Source organism: Typopeltis vanoorti, chromosome 7 (genome assembly GCF_054136105.1).
Source record: "Typopeltis vanoorti isolate ZY-2024b chromosome 7, IOZ_Tvanoo_1.0, whole genome shotgun sequence".
NCBI lineage: Eukaryota > Metazoa > Arthropoda > Arachnida > Uropygi > Thelyphonidae > Typopeltis > Typopeltis vanoorti.
In genome coordinates, this window is record NC_143555.1 from 43,183,986 (window position 1) to 43,205,876 (window position 21,891).

General features: G+C 34.2%; 1 protein-coding gene across 1 annotated transcript in view; it reads right to left on the reverse strand.

Moving 5' to 3' along the window:
- The window catches only part of Rrp46 (exosome complex component Rrp46), a 121,039-nt gene extending 99,659 nt beyond the window's left edge, over positions 1 to 21,380 (reverse strand). The window contains exons 1-2 of the mRNA XM_090395827.1: positions 21,349 to 21,380; positions 12,032 to 12,142 (exon numbers count right to left, since the gene is read on the reverse strand). Of these exons, the coding sequence (XP_090251953.1) occupies positions 12,032 to 12,119 (88 nt within the window). The 5' untranslated portion in view covers positions 12,120 to 12,142; positions 21,349 to 21,380. The remainder of the gene's footprint in view (positions 1 to 12,031; positions 12,143 to 21,348) is intronic.
- Between the last annotated feature and the right edge of the window lie 511 nt (positions 21,381 to 21,891).

The following is a 21,891-nucleotide window of genomic DNA, read 5'->3' on the forward strand; positions in this document are numbered from 1 at the left end:
TGGAGAGTTGTGAATGAGTGCAATGGGTTGCCAGAGTCAGTTGTGATTGCTTTGTCTGTTAATGGGTTCAAGAAGAGGTATGATAGATTGGGTCTCCCACGATGAGTCTTCGGACTCCATGAAATCTGTACAATAATAATATGATGTTCTTAACACTTATGCATTAACATTTCCTGCATATGAACACCATATCTTATCAGCATTGGTTAGTATTGTTGAAACTGCAGAAGGTATTAACTTTAATGCTTTACACAAACATCAGAATGACACTCACTTGTTTCGATGTGTGTTGAATTAATTCCATTTTTTCTTAAATGGTAATCGATTTTCTGCTTTTTTTTTTCTTTTAGCTGAGGAAAATGTTGAATCAGCTCTACATTTAAATGCCATTTTTAATTTATTGTTTAAATACTAATATTAGTGAAAGCTCACTTTTTTAGTTGTTCTTACAATTTGGTTCAGAGTGAACCAAATCATAAACAAAATGTTTTGTGATATTACAATGCGTAGAACAAAAATGTATCATGAAACAAAAGACAACCGTGAATTCTGCCGATATGCTGCATTATGCTTTTATTTTTATCTTCTATTCGAGTTTGATTTTTTGTTGTTCATTATGAAATGTTCATTAATCAGAATCTTAGTAAAAAGAGGTAACGTAAGATGAAGCATTGCTGAATACTTAAAGCAATATGAGTATAGATAACATATAAGGGATATCATTATTAATATATCTTATATATTATCTAAGGGTATACTAAGGATTAAATAACTCAAAAACCCTGATCTGGAGAGCAGACTTAACCGAACGTTTTTTTTTTTTTTTTTTTAAGCCATACCAAGCTACAATAAATGATAGTCTCATAACAGGTGAGAAAATCATCTATTATCTAAAGACATTCACAAATATCCATATTAGTAGTATATGCCTATAGTACTAAAGGAATCCATAGCCTGTTTGTTAGAGAATGGATATGCTATCACTTTAGCAACCAGAGTAGCAATTTATTCCCAATATTTGATCACACTGATTGCTCAGTATGAGATGCAAAAGTTAAACCTCATACTTTCATTTCGGAATTTATACTAAGAACATTATGAAGCTTCTTGCAACTTCTGTCATGTTTTTTTTTTTTTTTTTTTTTGATAACTAATGATCAGAAAACTTCTCTGTCATTTTGTATATATACATATGCATACAATGAGGGGGAAATTTAGTAGACATATATAATACTATGCATTATGGGAAGGGTCACTACCCAGACCAGTTTCGACCTTTATCAAGGTCTCATCAGTGGGAGCCAGGTTTGCATTATGGGATTCTAAGGCAAGTGATGTGAAGTTATTATCTTCTTTATACGAGTTGCCCCACTCCTGAAAATAGTTCAGGCGCAAACTTGTTTGCTTACACTTGGATAAAGGATTAAACTAAGTATATAATTTCTTGGTATCTTTCATTTATGTAATTGTTATGCATCACTGTATTTCTAAGGGATATGTAGTGTGGTATGCACAAGACATATTTTATGAATAAGTTTTAATTTACATTTACTTATCGTCTGGAAATTAGACTCTCAACTAGTTTTGTTTAAACTGTTTCTTAGGCTTCCTAATAGTATCTTATTGCTGGCCTCGGAGTGGTTAGATGTAATTTGTAATGTTTATTTTCATTCTGTCTTTATTTCATTTTATTATCTATTTGCTGCCTTCACTCTGATGTAACAAGATACTCATCAAGAAAGAGGTGTTTTTATATTAAATAATATTTTTAACTTACTTAATTTACAGGTTTAGTCAGTTCAGTATAGCATTTTTCTCTCTAATATGCATTTAGCTGTTATTCAATGAGCCCCCCCCCCTTCAAAGTGTGATGCAATGACTCACACAACATTACTTATTAAAATAACAGAAAAAGCAGATCTGTGTTTTGAATGATGAACGTATATCTTAGTGTATCGAAATCTTGTAACTTTTTTAATTAAAAAAATTAAATTTTCATCATTGAATTCCTGATATGTAACCTCAAGGGTGTAGTACAGGTTATTATAATGGTATGACATGAAAAGGTTACACTATTATTAATTTCTGCTCAACAATTTTTCCTCCAAATTAATCTGTTATCTATCAAAACATTTTCAATCTTATATATTTCTGTATTCTAAGGAACTTTGTACTTATCAATACAAAGGAATACTTATCAATACTAGAGGAAGACCTCTAAGTCATTTTCCTGCCAACCTGACAAAGAACACTTGATTTGCTAATCTATCCTCTCCCATTCTTCTGTTTAAGTGACCACACCATCTCAAATTATCTTAGCTAACACATTCCTGAATGATAACAATGGCAAGTTCTCTCCTAATATCATTTTTAATATGATACTACTATTGATGCCATCCACTACACGAATATTTCTCAGACCTATCAGAGCTGCAGTCTCTAGTCTTTGATCAAGTGTTTTATTTCTAACCCAGCTCTCAGATCCATAAGTTAAAATTAGTTTGAACACTATCTTGTATATAGCTAATTTACCATTATGAAAAATTTATTTTATTCCATACATAAATTTATTCAGCTGACTTCCTACCATAACAGCTTTACCAATTCTATTGTCTATTTCCATATTTAATTTGCCATCTTCACTAAAAACTGTGCCTACATAGCTGGGATGTTTTACTTGTTCTATAGGCTCTCCATTCAGAATACAGTTCATGTTTTCAATATTTCTGCCTATTTTCATTGTCCTTGTCTTTTTATTGTTAAGTTTGATAGCAAATTTTTGTGCAGATAAAATTTAGTCAAAGAATCTTGCAGACTTGTTCTGGATTTATTCAGAAGTATAACATTTGCATAAAGTAAACAGCTAAGAATAACATTGCCAATTTTGATATCAGATTTAACACCACTTTCCTTCAAAATACGATTCATATACATAATGAATAACAGAGGGGATAATGTACATCTAACACCAGATTTAACCTCCCTACCGGCTAGGACGTCTATAGACGTCCAACTAAATCTGGATATGATTCAGCCCACCTGTTTAAAGAACCTGGATAAGAAGTGCAATTTGACTGTCATGTCCATTAGAAGGTGTGATAAACCCTCACGCTGAAGAGAACGGTTAATCGGATTATCTCCCGTTTGTAGCTGCCTCTCAGTTGCCTATAACAAGAAATGGACTTTCTTGTTCCATGCTGGTGAACTGGATTTTAGTTATATATGATAGACTAAAAATAGAGAAATTATTTATATTTTTGTTTTCTCTTTTTATTGTACAATACAATTTTAATTTCTGGACAAAATAAAGGTCTTGCATAATTTCTTCACTTAAATATTGCCTTACCTTGGAGAACCAATTTAATTTTTTATTTTTTTGCACTAATTTTTTTCTAATCGCTTAGTAGACAAAATATTTTTCTTTGTTCTCGAAGAAATTAATTCACGATAATTATTTGAAATATTCTTTTAAAAAAAGAAAAGAAAACCGGCTGCCGAAGTTCCAGTTTATATTTTTATTTTTGTACAAAACCTTCGAAATCGAATAATACTTAACAGATTTCCTTTAGAGAATAACATGAAATTCTTTAATCATATTACTAAATTTTTTCTTCATGTTGTATAGTAATCTGTACTTTCACTTTCTTGGTTTCCTTGTATAATTGGTCATTACAAAATGAAATTAACAGTTATGATTTAAATTTATATTTTCCGCATAATTCAGATATTTTATTCTCCAATTTTTAAAGTAAGCGATACATTTGCTTATTTTTATCATTCAAAATATGTATATCAAATGTGAAATTTCATTTCCATATTTTTACAATAGAATTGAACTTTATTTCGCCTCTGATAGTTTAAACCACCCCCCCCCCATTGCATTACTATCACACACCCGAAAACTGTTATGAAACATAGGTACAGTTTTTATTTAATTCGTTATTTTTCTCTAGTAATTATTCCATATAACTTTAATTTTTCGATACTGAAACTACGTGGTGATTATTATAAATTAGCAAATTATAAATCAGACAATATACATATTTCCTGATTATTGTAAATCAGGAAATTATGTGATATTCGGATATAGATGAAATTAATATTTAAAATCACTGTCATCCTTCAAATGCAATATCAGAATAAAGAAAGGGGAAAAACCCGAAGTTTCGAAATACATATTGAAAGCCCGCTCTCGAAATGTATTGGTCTGCAGACTGGATTCTGAACACACCGATATTTCGTGATGTTATGACTGAAAAACAATTCAGTCTCATTATGAAGTATTTGCATTTTCAGAATAATGAGGAACACGATCAGGCAACACATCCTTGCCCAGTCCTGAAAAAAATTTATGATTTTCTGATGAAAATCCATCAAAAATGTAGACCACTCTACATTCCTGAGAGAGACTTGAGTATCGATGAAAGCCTTATGCCATTCAAAGGTGGCATACATATACTGAAATGTAAGCAGTATATTCCCAAAAAGAAAGCGAAGTATGGAGTAAAATATTTTATGCTTTGCGAATCGGAAAGTGGATATCTTTGGGATTTCAAACCTTATACGGGATAGCAAACTGCAATCGAGCACGATAAATATTCGGATCTCCCCTTGTCGATGCGTGCAGTAATGCAGTTACTAGACCCTTTACTGGGGAAAGGTTACTGCATTATAATGGATAATTACTATATATGTGTCCTGAACTCGCTGATTTGCTTTTACAGCATCGCACAGATAGTTATGGTACTACTGTAAATGCAAAAAGGCGAGATATGCCTCCAGATCTGGCTTCAGGAAAGCTATCGAAGGGGGAAATCCGAACTTATCAGCGAGGGAAAGTCTTTGCACTAAGTTGGAAAGCCAAAAAAGATGTTTTTCTGCTATCTTCCCTGCACAATCCATCAACGGAATCCATGGAGAAGTATGGTTTGAAGAAAGAAAAACCCATTGCTGTGTGTGCATACAACGACACTATGGGTTGAGTCGACAGGTGCGATCAGCAGCTATCATTCTACTCTGTAATGAGGAAACAGCATAAAAAATATTACAAAAAAGTGTTTGGACATGTTATTTGAATTTTGAAGTGTTTGGATTTTATTATTTGGAACAGTTTCCTCCTGTACAAGAAAAAATGTTTGTCTACCATAACATATCTAGAATACAGAATAGAAATTGCGAAAGCATTGCTGCATGCACATGCACCTTCTTCAACAAGCAGAAAAACAGGAAATCCTGCCAGACATCTGAGGTTGAACGCTGCTAACTCCAACCATTATCCCGAAAATCTACCCCCAACCGCTAATAAAAAAAAAAAAACCTGCACGCAAATATTATGTATGTAATAAAAAAAATATCAGAAAGGAAACAAAAATCTGGTGCCCTGAGTGTAAAACTGCTTTGTGTGTTTACCCTTGCTTCAAGGTCCACGCTGTTCAAGAATTTTAAATTCTGAACAGTATGAAATAAAAAATGTTTCTTTTCAGGGCCATCAAAACAGTCCTTTTCAGGACTACAAATATAGAGGGATACCCGAATGCACTGTTTCTTTTTCATCTTGAAGGCTAATTTTTAAGTTCTTTTTATGACACAGAGAAACTGGAAAGAGTATTCCAGGTAAAGTATTTCATCAAAACAATAAAAAATAATGAAATAAAATCTACCCTATATATATATATATAAAATGATAAGGTCATGTTTATCGAAACGTTTTGAAACTCAGGGGCTACCCTGAGTGTCGAGTCTTCAAAATTCAAGTCATCAGAATTCAGGGGCGGAACCCCCTTTCGAGTTATCACAATTGAAGGAAAACTGGTCTACCATACCGGAACACGGGGGGGTTGGGCATAGCCCCCTAGTTAATAAATGAAATATATAAATAATAACGGGAACATTTTCACCTTGCCAACACTCAACATTGATGTGATATGGGTTCCAAATTTCTTGTTTTGGAGATATATATATATATATATATTACAAAGTTTTGTAATAAAAATTTCTGCTACAATGAAGTTTGGCAGAATCAACAATATTATTACTGCCTTATTTCAGTTTCTCGTGTGGGAGAAAAATGGTAAAATGTCACTCTTATAATTATATGAGATGTTATAATGGCAAAAATAGTAAGAAAAGTCATTTGCACTTTCTCTTCAAATCACAAAGAAAGAACATTGTAAATTCAGTTAGTGGAAAAGAAAATACTACATATTTTTCTCCTGTTATCTGATGTTTTTTCTTGTAGTACAAAGAAGAAATCACTGCATATAACATGAAGTCTGCAGGAGGGAAAAAAATCTGGAAATTGGCTACATTATAACGAATAGAGAAATCATTTCAGAAAAATTATTCACGTAAGATTCTAATCTCAGCAGACATAACATTTTCTTCTAGATTAGATATCTAAAGTAACTGAACCTTTGCTACTATTTTACACTAAAATGAATGGGTACGTTCCCCAAGTGATTTACATTTGTAACAGCTGTCTTGCGAACGATTTATGAAATAAATTATCTGAAATATCCGCAGATTGATTAGGTCTATACCCCCCCCCACAAAAAAAGAAGATTATGAAACGCATATGCACCTTTTCTTTGAAAATAATTCAAATCCTCTTTTTCAAGATAATTGTATGATTTAATTTCTAATTTTTGATAATAAAAGTGAAACTGATCATTATAAATTAAACAATTTGTAAAAGAAATATCAATATTTCTGTTAGGAAATAGGTAATCAACAATCGAAAAGGAAACAAGACATGCTTGAATTATTCTGCACTACAGCCTGAGGCACTTTAGTGTTCTCCCCTTTCTTCTCAATAGCACTGAGAGTAATAAGCCTTCAACTTTTCCTCCAGCTAAGAGGATATTACCAAGTATTTAGAAGACGTAGATTATTTCAGAAATAGCTTCCAGCAGCAGAAGTAATATTTATATGTTTTTAAAGAAAAACAGACACAAATAATACTACTGAACTTTCGTTTGTGTGGTATGCATATAAACAATTTTGCATGGTGAAAATATAGCATATTATTTCTAAAATTTCACATAATTTCAGCGGACAGTAGAACAGCTGGTTTTAGATTGCAAATAAATAGAACAGAATTAGAAGCTTCACAATACAATCTGATTGCCATATATCTTTTGTCAAAATGGTAAAATGAAGTATTTGATTTTGAATGCTGTCTAGAAAAGCTTTCAAACCTGTGAGTTCTAGGAGAAGATAAGGAGGGGGAGAAGCATTAGAAAATCTTCAAAATGAAAAAGAATTTTGAATCATTCCATATATGATATTTTTCACATTATATTTTCAACATATCTACGAGGATGTGCACTAGATATTATCGTAATATGCATAATACAAATAAATAAACAAATAAATGACGAAGGCGAAGACTCACTGCTAAAATATAATTGGATATAAATTTTTGATACCAAAAAGACACATAATCGGAAACTGAGTAATTCAATGTAGCATTTTAACATTTTTTTTTTTAATTTTGTCTTTATGAATAACAAAAAATCGTTTCTAAAACTGAAATGTGATGATCCATATAATGCTATTTGGCTAGAAACGAAAGCAAAAGGACATATTTATTTCAATAAATATTGTTTAAAAATATAAATATTTGACATAATATTTTCAAAGCAAACATTTGAAAATTCTGAAATTCGAAAACAAATTATTTAATTATTATACATAAAGTGAAAGAACAATCAGTGCAACTCTTCCGGTGCACTGATTTGTAGAATTACCAAGTATTTATAAGACGTAGATTATTTCAGAAATAGCTTCCAGCAGCAGCAGAAGTAATATTTAGATTTTTTTTAAAAGGAAAACAAACACCAATAATACTACTGAACTTTCTTTTGTGTGGTATGCATATAAACAATTTTGCATGGTGAAAATATAGCATATTATTTCTAAAATTTCACATAATTTCAGCGGACAATAGAACAGCTGGTTTTAGATTGCAAATAAATAGAACAGAATTAGAAGCTTCAGGATACAATCTGATTACCGTATATCTTTTGTCAAAATGGTAAAATGAAGTAATTGATTTTGAATGCTGTCTACAAAAGCTTTCAAACCTGTATAGAAATTTAGAGTAGTTATGCAATTCAGTTCCAGGAGAGAATAAGGAGGGGGGGGGGAAGCATTAGAAAATCTTCAAAATGAGCTAAAATTTTGAATCGTTCCGTATATGATATTTTTCACATTATATTTTCAACATATCTACGAGGTTATGCACTAGATATTATCGTAATATGCATAATACAAATAAATAAATAAATGACGAAGAATCACTGCTAAAATATCATTGGATATAAATTTTTGATACCAAAAAGAAACGATCGGAAACCAAGTAATGCAATTTAGCATTTTAACATTTTTTTTTAAATTTTGTCTTTATGAATAACAAAAAATCGTTTCTAAATCTGAAATGTGATGATCCATATAATGCTATTTCGCTAGAAACAAAAGAAAAAGGACATATTTATTTCAATAAATATTATTTAAAAATAGAAATATTTGACATAATATTTTCAAAGCAAACATTTGAAAATTCTAAAATTAGAAAAAAATTATTCAATTATTATACGTAAAGTGAAAGAACAATCAGTGCAACTCTTCCGGTGCACTGATTTGTAGAATAAAATGCACCAAATTTACTATCACTAAATAGATTCATTGCAAAAGCTGATCAGTGGTCATTTCAGGATTGATTTTTTTCGCATATGTGAAATTCGTTTCAATTTTTGGGAAGAGACACAATAAATCATTTTAGAGGCAAGAAAGGTCAAATAACTTAGGACAGTAAATGAAATTCTAAGCAACACAATAGACGTAAAGACAGGGGACACAAAGGTCACTCAGCAACAGTTAATCCACTAATGGCTATAGAATAGCCGTAACGAGATTAACGGTGGAGATAGCTAATGGCATGATAAAAGGTAGAATGCCGACAAAGTTTTGATCCATGAAAAAAGCTAGGGAGTGTTGAATATTTCATCCACACCGGCCGGTTGGGAGGTTAACATTACACCATCTTCCTGTACTTCCTTCAGTTCTAAATGCTGACCTACAACTCAAATAAAGACTAAGTATTGCTGATATAATGCCCCATTTACATCATATAACTTAAACATTTTGAAGAGTTTCCTTCTAGGCCCTCTTGTTATATGCCTTTTCCAGATCTATGAAACTTAAATAAAATTCAAATAAAGTGAAAATCTGATCCTGACAACTTCTATTTGGTCTCAATCCAGTATGTTCTTCAGGAAACTTCCATTCCAAAATTTTTCTTAGCTGTTTCTGAAGTATATATGCATAAATCTCACCAGGAACACTCACTAGGAAAACACCTCTGTAAATCACATTGTTTTATTCCCGTTTTTATAGATGGTACTATTGAGAGCTCTACTCCAATTACTCTGAATCTGATCCTCTGACCAGACCTTCTGAATTATGCAATGCAGCCACTGTAAAACTTTTATACCTCCATATTTGAGTATTTCTGGCCAAATTTCATCTACTCCAGCTGCCTTTCCACATTTCAGGTTTTTAATTACTTTTTCTATTTCAAGTATGAATGTGTATTCCTGTTGGGAGCTTTTTACCATCATACTGACACTGCTTGTTTCATTTAGCAGTGTTTCAAAGTAATTACTCCAGACATTTAGAATAGGGTTTCCCAAATTGTGGTCCGTGAAAAATTATCAAAATTAATATTAATATGAGCCTGGAATGGTTTTAAATGCTACGACTCTAACCAAGGTGTTCCATTAAAATTTCAGGATTTATGAAGTGTTCTGACGTAGGAAAAATTTGGGAAAAGCTGATCTAGAATATCTTTATCTTCAGTTTTCATGTCACCTTTATCATCTCTGATTTCTTTTACAGTACTCTTTCCTCCATTTCTAAGTGTTTTTCAATAGCCTCCAGAATATTTTCCCATCTTCCTGATATTTGATTTCTATGGTCTTATCAGAGTCTTTCTATGAATTTTCTTGAGCTAGTTTTACAGAGTGCTTGATTTCTTATATTTTTATCTGTATTCTCTAAGAGCAGACTTTCTTGGCATAAACTTTTAACAACCTTTCTTCTTTTCTTTGAATTCTCTTTTAACTTCCTGAGTCCACCACGGAGTTCTGAATTTTCTATTCTTGCAGACAAACTCAATACATGCCTCACTCGCTGAATCAATCAAGGTTTTCTTCTGGGTTTGCCACAGAATCTCCAAGGTTTTGTTCATTTTCAAACTCTTCCATTTTTTCTTGAATGATGCTTGTGTATTTGAGGCTTCAGTTCATCTCTGAAAGTTCTAAAATGAATCAACTTTTGATTCATTTTAGAACTTTCTTAAATACTTCTTTTCAATATGAAAATAAATTTTATTCTGCTCAAAACTAAATAGTGATCACTTGCTATTTCAAATCTCTGTATAGTCATGTGTTCTGAACCAGTGGGAAAACATCACTATCATCATGCGTATCAAGGATTTAGACCTAGCATGGCCTGTTCCAGCATTAGAAGTCATCATTGAATTGTTTAAGAGAACATCCTGGTTTTCTTTTTCCTAATGGCTTGTACTATAAGGCTTGTTTTGGTAATCTTTCTGTTTTCATTCTTTGAACGTGTTCCATCCATTTATGTTTATATTTTTTAATTTTTTCTATTACTGGTTCTTGGTTTAATTCTTTCATAATTTCTTCATTTCTTTTGTGATCAAATAGGGTATACTTTGCAGTTTTTCTCATAAACTTCATTTCTGCTGTTATTAATCTTTGTCTTTTTGTTTTATTGTCCAGATTTCGCTTCCATACATTAAGACTGGTAGGGCTAATGTATTGTATATTTTTAGTCTGGTTTGTTTTTGAACTAGGTTTGGTTTAAATATAGAGTTAATTACACCTGTTATTTTTAAATATTTTGCAATTTTTACGTTTATATCTTTTTTCATTTTCATATGTGATCATACATCCTAGGTAGTTAACTGAATTCACCTGTTCTAAGATCTTGTTATCTATTACTATTTTAGTTCTTGCTGGACCTTGTCCTTTAAAGGCCATAGTTTTTGACTTTTCTGTTGATATTATCATACCATGATCTTTGGCTATCTCATTTAGATCTAAAATAGCTTTCTGTAAGTTATCTTCACAATTTGTAATTATTATTTGGTCATCGGCAAAAAGGAGAGTGTTTAAGTTCACTGTAGGAGAAAGTTTAATTCCTTGATGTAGATTTTTATTCCATTTTATTATTATTTTTATTATTATTTCATTTAAGCAAATATTAAAAAGAATTGCTGAGAGAGGACATCCCTGTCAGACCCCTTGGTTTATCTCTCTGGTATATGATAGCTCGTGATTTAATCTTATTTGTATTTGATTATTTTCATATATACTTGTGATAGCTTTTAGGATATTATTCGGTATATATTTGGTATTGGTATATATTAAATATAATAACTATGGTAAAGCTGGCCTTTCTGATCATGCCCTGAAACATTTTACATAGAATTGATAGGAAAAGCACCTGTTATTTACATCACACCAAAACATGGAAAATGAACAAAAAGATACTATTCCCATCCTTTATTCCCTTCTAGACTATTCTCTTCCCATCCTGATGCAGTTTTTCCCATTTTGAAGCAGAACATACATACTGCCCTTTGAAGGCTGTACATTTTTTTTTTTTTTTGATGAAACAGAAATCATAAATGTCGCAACATACAATTACATTTCACAAGGTAGTTCTTAATAAACAAGCTAAAACTTGAAATCAACAATGTATAACCACACTAGATCTGTTTTATCCCAACATGTTGACTAGTTTTGAATGGAAGTAGAATTGTCTGGAAGTAAATTGAGATTTTTGATTTCACCTAATATTTAAACTTTTATATACATAACAGAAATAATTTTATATTTAGTTAACATTTCTCTGTTTCATATATATTCAAAGGTTCAAAATTTTAAATTTTTGTAAACTTCTAGAAGACCATGTTGTCTTCTAATTTCATTCAGCATCTTACCCTGAAACATCATAGCTGAACCATCAGATCTTGTTAATGTGTCAAATTCTACTCCTTGTGGTCTGAGTTCACCATTAATTTCATCCATACTTAGGTTTCTACTCTGCAACTCTGCAAGAAAGATACTGAAATAGGTGATTTTGGAAAACTGCAAGGAATAAGTTGTTGTATTTATAATTTGGTAACTGTTAATTTTTAGGGAAAGACAACGTATATACTATTATATTAATTAAAAAACTTTAATACTTCCTATATTTCGGTAATGTTACATTACCAATTTCAGGGAACATAAGCCTTTGCTGTTGGGCTGATGTTCTAAGAATGCAAGCTTCCCATATTTGGGGCAGTCTCATGCATCCAAATTTGTTGAGGTTTCGGGAGTTTTTCAGAGCTGAGACTAATTCTAAGAATAATCTCTCGTATTTATACTTGCTGCGGTGTAGTAAGGTGGCTTTCTTACAGCATATTTTATGGGGTGTCCAAAGCATGGTCAGCAAGTTCTGAGTGGCTGTATTAGTGGAAACAGATATAATCCTTATGTTCAGATAAAGCTGTCCTGCCTGTTTGGCCATAGCAAGACAGTTTGCAACTACAAAGAACCTGGTATACTCCAGGTCCATGGGGAAGTGGCTGGTTCTTGTGGGGGGGGGGAGGAGGATAAGAGATGCTAATTTTTTATATGGTTTGTAACAAGTTGTCAAATCATATTTTTTTTTACGATTTTTGTTAGCTTTTCAGAATTACCTCGAATATAATGAAAAGCTAACAAAAATCCTAAAAAAATGACTTGACAACTTGTTACAAACCATATAAAAAATTGGCATCTCTTATCCACTCCCCAAAGGACCAGCCACTTCCTCTAGACCTACCTGGAGTATACCAGGTCCCTTGTAGTTGCAAACTGTCTTACTATGGCCAAACAGGCAGGACAGTAATATCAGGATATCTGTTTCCACCAATACAGCCACTCAGGACTTGCTGACCATGCTTTGGACACCCACCATAAAATACGCTGGAAGAAAGCTACCTTAACACTGCAGCAAGTATAAATATGAGAGATTATTCCAAGAATCAGCCCCAGCTCTAAAAAACTCCCCAAACCTCAACAAATTTGGATGCATGAGACTGTCTCAAATATGGGCAGCTTGCATTCTTAGAACATCAGCCCAACAGCCAAGACTACTACCCACTTTAGCCCACTAGGTGGCACCTTTTAGGACCGACTTCAGTTGTTGTATTCAGCCATATTTGTTCAGTGTTAGTGCCTGGGTGCACATATCATTATTTTTTATGTTCCCTGAAGATGGTAATGTAACATTACCGAAATATAGGAAGTATTAATTAAAGTTTTTTAATTAATATAATAGTATACGTTGTCTTTCCCTAAAAATTAACAGTTACATACCAACATATAAGTTTATCTACAAGAATTATAATTTGGCAAATAATTTGTCTATAATTCATTTTTAAAGGGTAATTTTTCTATACCTAGGATATACTATAATTGCACCAGACTTCATTCCAAACTTTCTGTCCTCTATTCCAGAGGACAGAGGTGGATGGAATAAAAAAGTATGAACAGAAGCAGGTTCAGTGTATTTGCAGTTGCACAGTAAACAGATACTGTCTGCTCTTGTATTAACAGGTGCAACATTAAGTGGATGAATTATGGTTGATAGTTCACCTGCAGCCGTGATCATGGAAATATCTGTAGAATACACACTGCTGAAACACTGCACCTGTGAGATAGAGATTGAAGATAGAGATCGGATCACTTCATCCAACTGATCCAATTGTCTCTGGGAAGCTTTAGGTGCACCACTCCAAATATATGAGCAATATTTTAAGCATGGACAGACTCAGGATTTGTTAAGAGTTGGTTGTGTGTAAAATACTCTTGAATGAAAGAGAATGCTTAGTTTTTGGATGCAGAAGATATTAATGATGTGATGTGTTCATGCTAGGAGAAAGTGGAAGTAAAACTTTAGCCCAAGCATACAGATATGATCTTGTCTAGTGAGCTGTGTATTACCAAGGGTAAGGGTAGGTGAGCTGAGGTCTCTTTTGCAAGAGAAAAGGTAAGACTGTGTTTTGGTGGCATTGAACATGACAAGGTTATCCTCACCCTATTGGAGGGCAGTATGAAAATCAATGTTTAAGGCATTGGTTGTAGGTGATCTTGTAGTGTAAGATATCAGAGCACTGCATAGTTTGTCAAATGAGTAGGATGAGTGGAGAGTACTATCATCTGCAAAGCTGTGGAGGATTAGTGGTGATGTGAGTAGGTCATTTATGAACAAGAGAAAGAGAGTGATAAGACAGGACCTTGAGACACTCCAGCATTACACTACACCCCCACTCCATAACACTCTGTGGTGAAGATTGAAGAGTGGGAGCCATTTACGATGACTCGAAGAGAAAGCTGCCTGCCAGTTATAGAGGGTAGTAGAAGACCAAAGGATGGCAATTTGTTAAGCAGGCCACAATGGTTAAAAGCACTGGAAATGTCAAGGGAGACATCACAAGTTTCTCTGAACTGTTCCATTGCATGTGTCCAATAGAGGGTGATGTAAGCTATGAGGTCAGCTATGGATGGATCATGAATGGCAGAACTACTACTGTGGTCACTGATTAATTGGTGGGCCTCTAAGTAGTCAAGAAGTTGGTTATAATGACATATACTATTATTTTGGGGAAGATTGTGGTGATAACAATTGGTTGGTAGTTTCACCGTAGACATCTATTGCACTTTTTTGCAATAGGGTGGATGTGAGATTGCTTCTATGCATTAGATTAAATACCACATGTGCACACATGTATAAAAGATTGTAGAGACAATGCAGGATGGGTGTTAGCTCTGGAGCACAATGTTTGAGAACAATTAATGAGAAGCCATCAGGATCAAAGACTTTAGTATCCAAGTTATTTACCGTATATTATCATGCATAATGCGAAAAATGTATGGTAAAAAACACTAAAGTTAGGGGTTCGCATTATATGCGGATCCTAAAAAATATAACATCTTATTAGACTTGCACACACAATATATACCCCCTAATGCCTATGCAACCAAATCTACTTGACCCACTCGCATTCGGCGACCGAGCTGCATCGTATCTGCACATAAAGCTACTTACATTACTGGCATTATGCGCAGATACGATGCGTGCTCGGTCACCAAATGATAGAGCACAGTTAGGTATATCGGTTTAACCACAGTTCATTTTAAATATTAGTCGTTAAACAAACCTAGCCTGAAAATGAGCCAACAGAAACGTAAACGTTCATCTTTTGAAGCAGGATTTAAATTGCGTGTCGTGCAGTTTGCAGAAGAACATAATAACAGCGTTGCTATGAGAGAATTTGGTGTAGCAGAGAGTAATATTAGACTTTGGCATAAGCAAAAAGACAGTCTTGAAAAAATCCCCAAAATGAAACGTGCCCATCGTGGAGATGTAGCAATCTTTCCAGAACTTGAAGAAGAGATAAATGAATGGATTTTGACGCAACAACAAGATGGCATTATAGTAACAAGAAATGCAATTCATTTTCAAGCTCTACAACTCAAGAATGGTAAATTCAAGGACACACCAGGTATTTCATCTTTTCTTGCTTCGCCTGGGTGGTGCAACAGATTTATGGAACGCAAAGCATTAACATTACAACACTAAACAAAAATTGCACAGAAGTTACCAAAGCAGCTTGAAGAAAAAGTGCAGTCCTTCCATAAATTGATCATAAAATTACGGAAGTGTCACAGATATGAACTTTCCCAAATTGGCAATACGGATGAGATGCCCATGTACTTTGATGTGCCTGGGAATCAAACAGTAAACTCAGTTGGTGAAAAGGGTGTTTTCATAAAAACTCCAGGTGATGACCTTTATTCTAACATGGTAGTTGTTTCCATAATTTGCATAATGTAAGAATACACATCCTTCCATCAGTGAATTCTAAGGGCTGACACCTTACACCAGCATCCACTCATTTGCCCACTTTGCCAGGCTATTCAAAATCCTCCTGAAGTGGCAGTAGTTATCCCTAACAACTTTCATTTTAACTAATTAATAATGGAAACACTTACATTCTTCTTCTGCAGCTTTTCCCACTTAAGTAGGGTCGCTGTTTGTGGTGAGTCTCCTCCACAACCTCCTGTCTTGGGCTGTAGCCACATCCAAGTTCTTCATCCTCAAGTCCACCTCCACCATCTCCCTCCATCTCTTCTTTGGCCATCCGCACCTCCTCTTCCCCTGCACATCCATCTGCATGACCTTTCTTCCCACATACTCTTCCTCCCTCCTCATCACATGACCAAACCATCTCAACCTTGCCTCTTGTATCTTTGCTCCTAAGTTCGTGACTTTCACCGTTCCCCTTACATATTCGTTTCTCAGACGATCCTTTCTGGTCACACTGCACATCAACCTAAGCATTCTCATCTCTGCTACCTCCATCCTGCTGATGTTATTTTTCCTCAGGGCCACAGTTTCCATAGCATACGTCATAGCTGGTCTCACTACTATCCTGTAGATTTTGCCTTTAAGATTGATCTGTATCCTCTTATCGCATAATACTCTAGCCATTTCTCTCCAGTTCCTCCATCCTGCATCACACTTCCTTCTCAGCCTCACCATCCTCTTTCATTGTTGAACCTAAGTATCTAAAGTCACTGACCTTCCTGATGACATTTCCTTCCAGCTCTAGATCTGTCTCCTGGCTGCCATCCACTTTGCAACACATATGCTCTGTCTTACCTCTGCTCAGTCTCATACCTCTCCCTTCCAGTACTTTCCTCCAACTTTCCAGTTTAGCTGCCACTTCTTCTCTTGATTCTACACACAGCATGATGTCATCTGCATACAACATAGTCCAAGGTGCGTCTTCTCTCACCTCCTCCGTCAACACCTCCATCACAATATTAAACAGGAACAGACTTAATGCTGACCCTTGATGCAAGCCAACTGTCAGTGGAAAACTTTCTCTCTCTTCAAGGCAGGTTCGAACGCTTGTCTTCACATTTCTGTACATCTTCTGCACCAACCTGACATATTTCTCCAGTACCTTCTTCTCCCTGAAACACCTCCAGACTTCTTGCCTTAGCACTCTATCACAAGCTTTCTCCAGATCAATAAAAACCAGATGTAGCTCCTGTTGCTTCTTTCGAAACTTTTCCATCATCTGTCGTAACCCAAAGATAGCATCTGTCATCGATTGAACAGGCATGAAGCCAAATTGCTCCTTTGCAATCTCCACCTTCTTCCTCAGTCTTCCATCAAGAACCCTCTCTAGGATCTTCATTGTGTGGGACATCAACTCTATTCCTCTGTAATTCTTACAGTCTTGGGCATCCACTTTACTCTTGTAGATGGTTACAAGAGTACTTTCCCTCCATTCCTCAGGTATATTTTCCTGTTGACAAGCTTTTATTAACAGGTCCCACAGCAGGTCAATTCCCTCTTCCCCTAGTGACTTCCATGCCTCCACTGGGATCCTGTCAGGGCCTACCCATTTTTCCATTCTTCACCCTCTTTATGACTTCCTTCACTTCCACTCTACTAATGTTCTGCACCATTCCCTCATTAGGCTCCCCCATCTTCTCTATGAGTCCTTGCATTTTCTTCATTCAAAAGCCCTTCAAAGGGCTTTTGAAATGGAAACACATTTCTTTTTATTTGTAGAATTTTTGGCTAAGTTTCACAGCTATAAAAAAATATGATTACAGAAAAAAAATCACCAAAAACATAAATTCAATTGAAAGCACATGATATTATATGCACTATCGGCTGCAGGAGAATAACTCCATCTGTATTAAAACGTATTCAAAAAATAAATTATAATAATATATCAGTTAATAAAATATTTTTAAATATAAAATTAATTAATTACAATTTACAGAACACATGTAACTCACATCATCACCCATCAGTATAACTTCCGAAAATTTAGAAAGTTTAAGGCAATCATTTTTGTTAAGGCTTCAATTGTGAATTTGTGCGTTACAGCTTTCTTTGTACAGTCTTTCCAGAAGAAAATAATTTTTATGCAATACTTTGGTCTCGTTCCAAATCCTGGATTTTATAGATAATGCATGGCTTGCTAAACTGGATTTTTGGGTTGTTTAAGTGAAATATATACTTGATGTTGCTCTGGATGAATTTCTGCAGAACAACCAGTCTGTCCATAATAATATACGCCACAAGACTAGGGAATTCTGTAAACTCCAGGAAAACCAAATCGTACTGGTAAATACACTGATTCTAACTCGCATCATCATTCTTGTCAGAAATATGGTGTAGTCAAATCTATAGTAGACAGAGTTCACAAAATATGTTCTACAGATTCTCTTCTAAACAAAGAACTGTTTATTATCAGAGCTACCTTTCTCTCCAATGGTAATAGTACAAAAACTATTGATAAAATAATCAATAGTTATATCCACCGTCTAAACCTGCCTCATGAAGAGCTTACCAGAATTTGTTTTTCATATGTTAAAGGACTTTCAGAAGAAAAAAAAAAAAAAAGAAGCAAGTCTACTTCCACAGACTGATTTACAAATCTCTTTTCATCCGGTTCATAAACTGAACTGGACAGAAAAAGAACCTTATCTCTCCAAAAGACAAATATCCTCCTCCCGGAGTTTACAGAATTTCCTGATCTTGTGGCTTATGTTATTATGGGCAGACTGGTCGTTCTGCAGAAATTCATCCAGAACATATTTCACTTAAAGAAATGCCATGCATTATCTACAAAACACAGGTTTCTTTGGAACAAGACCAAAGTATTTCTTCTTCCTTTTTCCCTCTTTTACCTTGCAGTGTCAAGGGGTTTTCTATTCATTTAACTGCAACTGTACTCAAGGATAAGGTGATTAGCCCTATGCCTTCCAGTGTATCCTATGTCTGTAGAGGCATTAAGTTCTCATGGCCGGTTTGCCTGCTTGTGTGATAAAAAAACCTCAGATAAACTGGGGAGAAAAATCCTGCAGTCCATATTCAAGATTGGATAACTTGGCTATGTCTGAGAAAGATCCTAAGCTCCTCATGTCAGCAACAGGAATTGAACCCAGGACACTCCTTTCCCAGACACATGGTTGTAAGGTGCATAGCCACTCGGCTAACTGCACAGATCCCAAGTTATAAAAGTCATAAGTTATTTTCTTCTGGAAAGGCTGTACAAAGAAAGCTGTAAAACAAACATTCACAATCCAAGCCTTAACAAAAACGATTGCCTCAAACTTTCTCAATTTAGAGACGTTATGCTGACTAATACTTGCTATTTGTGTGTTCTGTAAATTTTAATTAATTTTACAGAACACACGAATAGCAAGTATTAGTTTATATTATAATTTATTTTTTGAATACCTATTAATATAAGCAGAGCTGTTCTCCTGCAGTTGATAATGCATATAATGCCATGTACTTTCGACTGAAATGCTCTTTTTTTTTGTGATTTTTTTCCCAATAACTGTATTTTTTATAGCTATAAACTAGCCAAAAATTTTACAAATAAAAGGAATTAAATTAACATAAGTTTTCCGTTATAATGAATTCTTCCACTTACATCTCGATTTTTTGATCAATTATTATTATTATTATTTATGGCATCTCCATGGAGTCCAGAGACTCTTTGCGGGAAACCCAAATCAACCGCATGGGCAAGGGATCATATATACACAAAATCCTATCATATCTCTCCTTGAATCCATTCAGCATCAGGGAGCTTGCAACCAATTCTGGCAATCCATTCTACTCGCTCAACATGCGCCACACAAAAAATCTGGTCCACACACCTCTACTAACCACACTCTTACAAAACTTCCATGGATGGCACTTAGTTCTCAAACAGAGAACTTGGGGCCAATATATTTGTCATATATTATATTAAAAAATTTCACTTTTATCAATTTTATAAAACCCCTTTAACATCTTAAAAGTTTTCATCGTGTCCCCTCTTTTCTGCCTATCAACTAAACTTTGTAACTCACAAACTTTCAACCTATCCTCATAGGGAGTATTTCACAACCTGTCACCATCTTGGTCACTCATCTCTGAATATTTCTGACACCACTTCCTGGTCTCCAAGAAATCCAGGTGACCAAATCTGTGCACAACAGTCAAGATATGGCTGAATCAATAAAGAGCGATAATAACTTCTTTATCTTTACTTGTTAGTGTGTTTTTCAACAAGGTTTACCAACTTTTGCATTATCCCCCAAGTCCCAAGCATCATCAATTTCCTGCAAACTAGTACCTTCAATACGATACACCATATGCCACCTTTTCAACCTGAACTGCATAACTTTACATTTTGCAACATTAAATTGATAATCATTATCCTTTGCCCACAATGTCAATTTATTTAAATCATCCTGCAGAATATCAACATCACCTTTATCAACTTACTCTTCCCAGTTTTGCATCATCAGCAAACAACTGAATATCCCCCTCTTAAATTTTTCCCTATGTCACCTATATACAAATTAAAGAGCAGTGGTTCTAGTACCGAATCATGAGGTACTCCACTAGTCACCATCATTTTCCTAGACTCCACTCCACCATATACTGATTTTCCGGTGTCTGTCTCTCTGTCAGTAAATCTCCCCCCGGTTCCATACACAACTTTGGCATCTACCAGGCTGCCAATTACTAATCCACTAAACGGATATTTAAACCATCTTGTTGCAACAAAAATATTAACTTATAATGCGGCAACCTGTCAAATGCTTTTACAAAATTCAGACTTATCGAGGTACTGTATATGCATTTCGCACATCGATCAAAGATGGACTTGACACTGTTACTAATTTCTTCAAAATTTTGTAACAATTACTGAAGAAACGAAAACTGGCTAATAGGTCGAAGCGCTTCTATTTTATCTTATATACATTCTCCTGTTACACTTTCGGAGAGCAGTTCTGGTTACAGTTAACTAACCACTTCACAACTGTTCGTTTTTAGTAAATTTTGGTGCATGTGTATGAAAATAATAATTATTTGACACTACCAGGGAGTCCAAAGACTCATCGAGGGAGAGTGTGCCAACAGCATCGAACGATTGGTGTCCTTCCAACTACTAACCGCGCTCAAACCTACTTAATTGAGCCATTAGTAGCAGAGACTCTACAAAGCGACCAACCTTTGCCGGCAAGGTAAAAGATATGCGATAATCTGTACTCACGAGTATCCCGAAACTCCTTATTCAGAAAATTATATATTTCAATCTCTATAATTAATTATAATAAAACATTTCATGCTTTACAGACAACAAAATTATTAAAACCTAAAACATGCTTAAAATCTACAGTAAGTCGCACATACCATAAACAAACCTTACAATTTTTAGAAGAGAAGACATGAAAAGTGACCTCTAGAGGCGATAAGTTCAGAATAAATATTAAAATTTTTAAATGATAATTTCATTACTCGTGCAGCTATAACAATAAAAAAAGGAGAATATTGAGAAGAAAATTAGATATTTAATTCATCGATGTTTAGTATCGCAATTCTTTAAGGGCACTCATACTGCGATTTCCACATTCTGATCAACTGTTGTATTTCTAAACAAACTCTCCGCTCTATAAATTAAAATGGATTTTATACTAGTTGTGTTTACGAATTTTTCCATTAAACCAGATAAATTTCTTAAACTCTCTTCAACTATACCAACTTTGATTAATCTGTTGCTAATTTCCATATTTAATTTATCATCTTCAAGTTTTCCATTAAGAATGTAGTTGATATCATCAATGTGCTGCCTATTTTTAGAGTTCCTGTGTGTGTGTTTATTAGTTTCTATGCATTATTAGTAACAACTAGTATTCAATTTACCGAAATGGCCAAATGTTCTCCGCTTTCCTAACC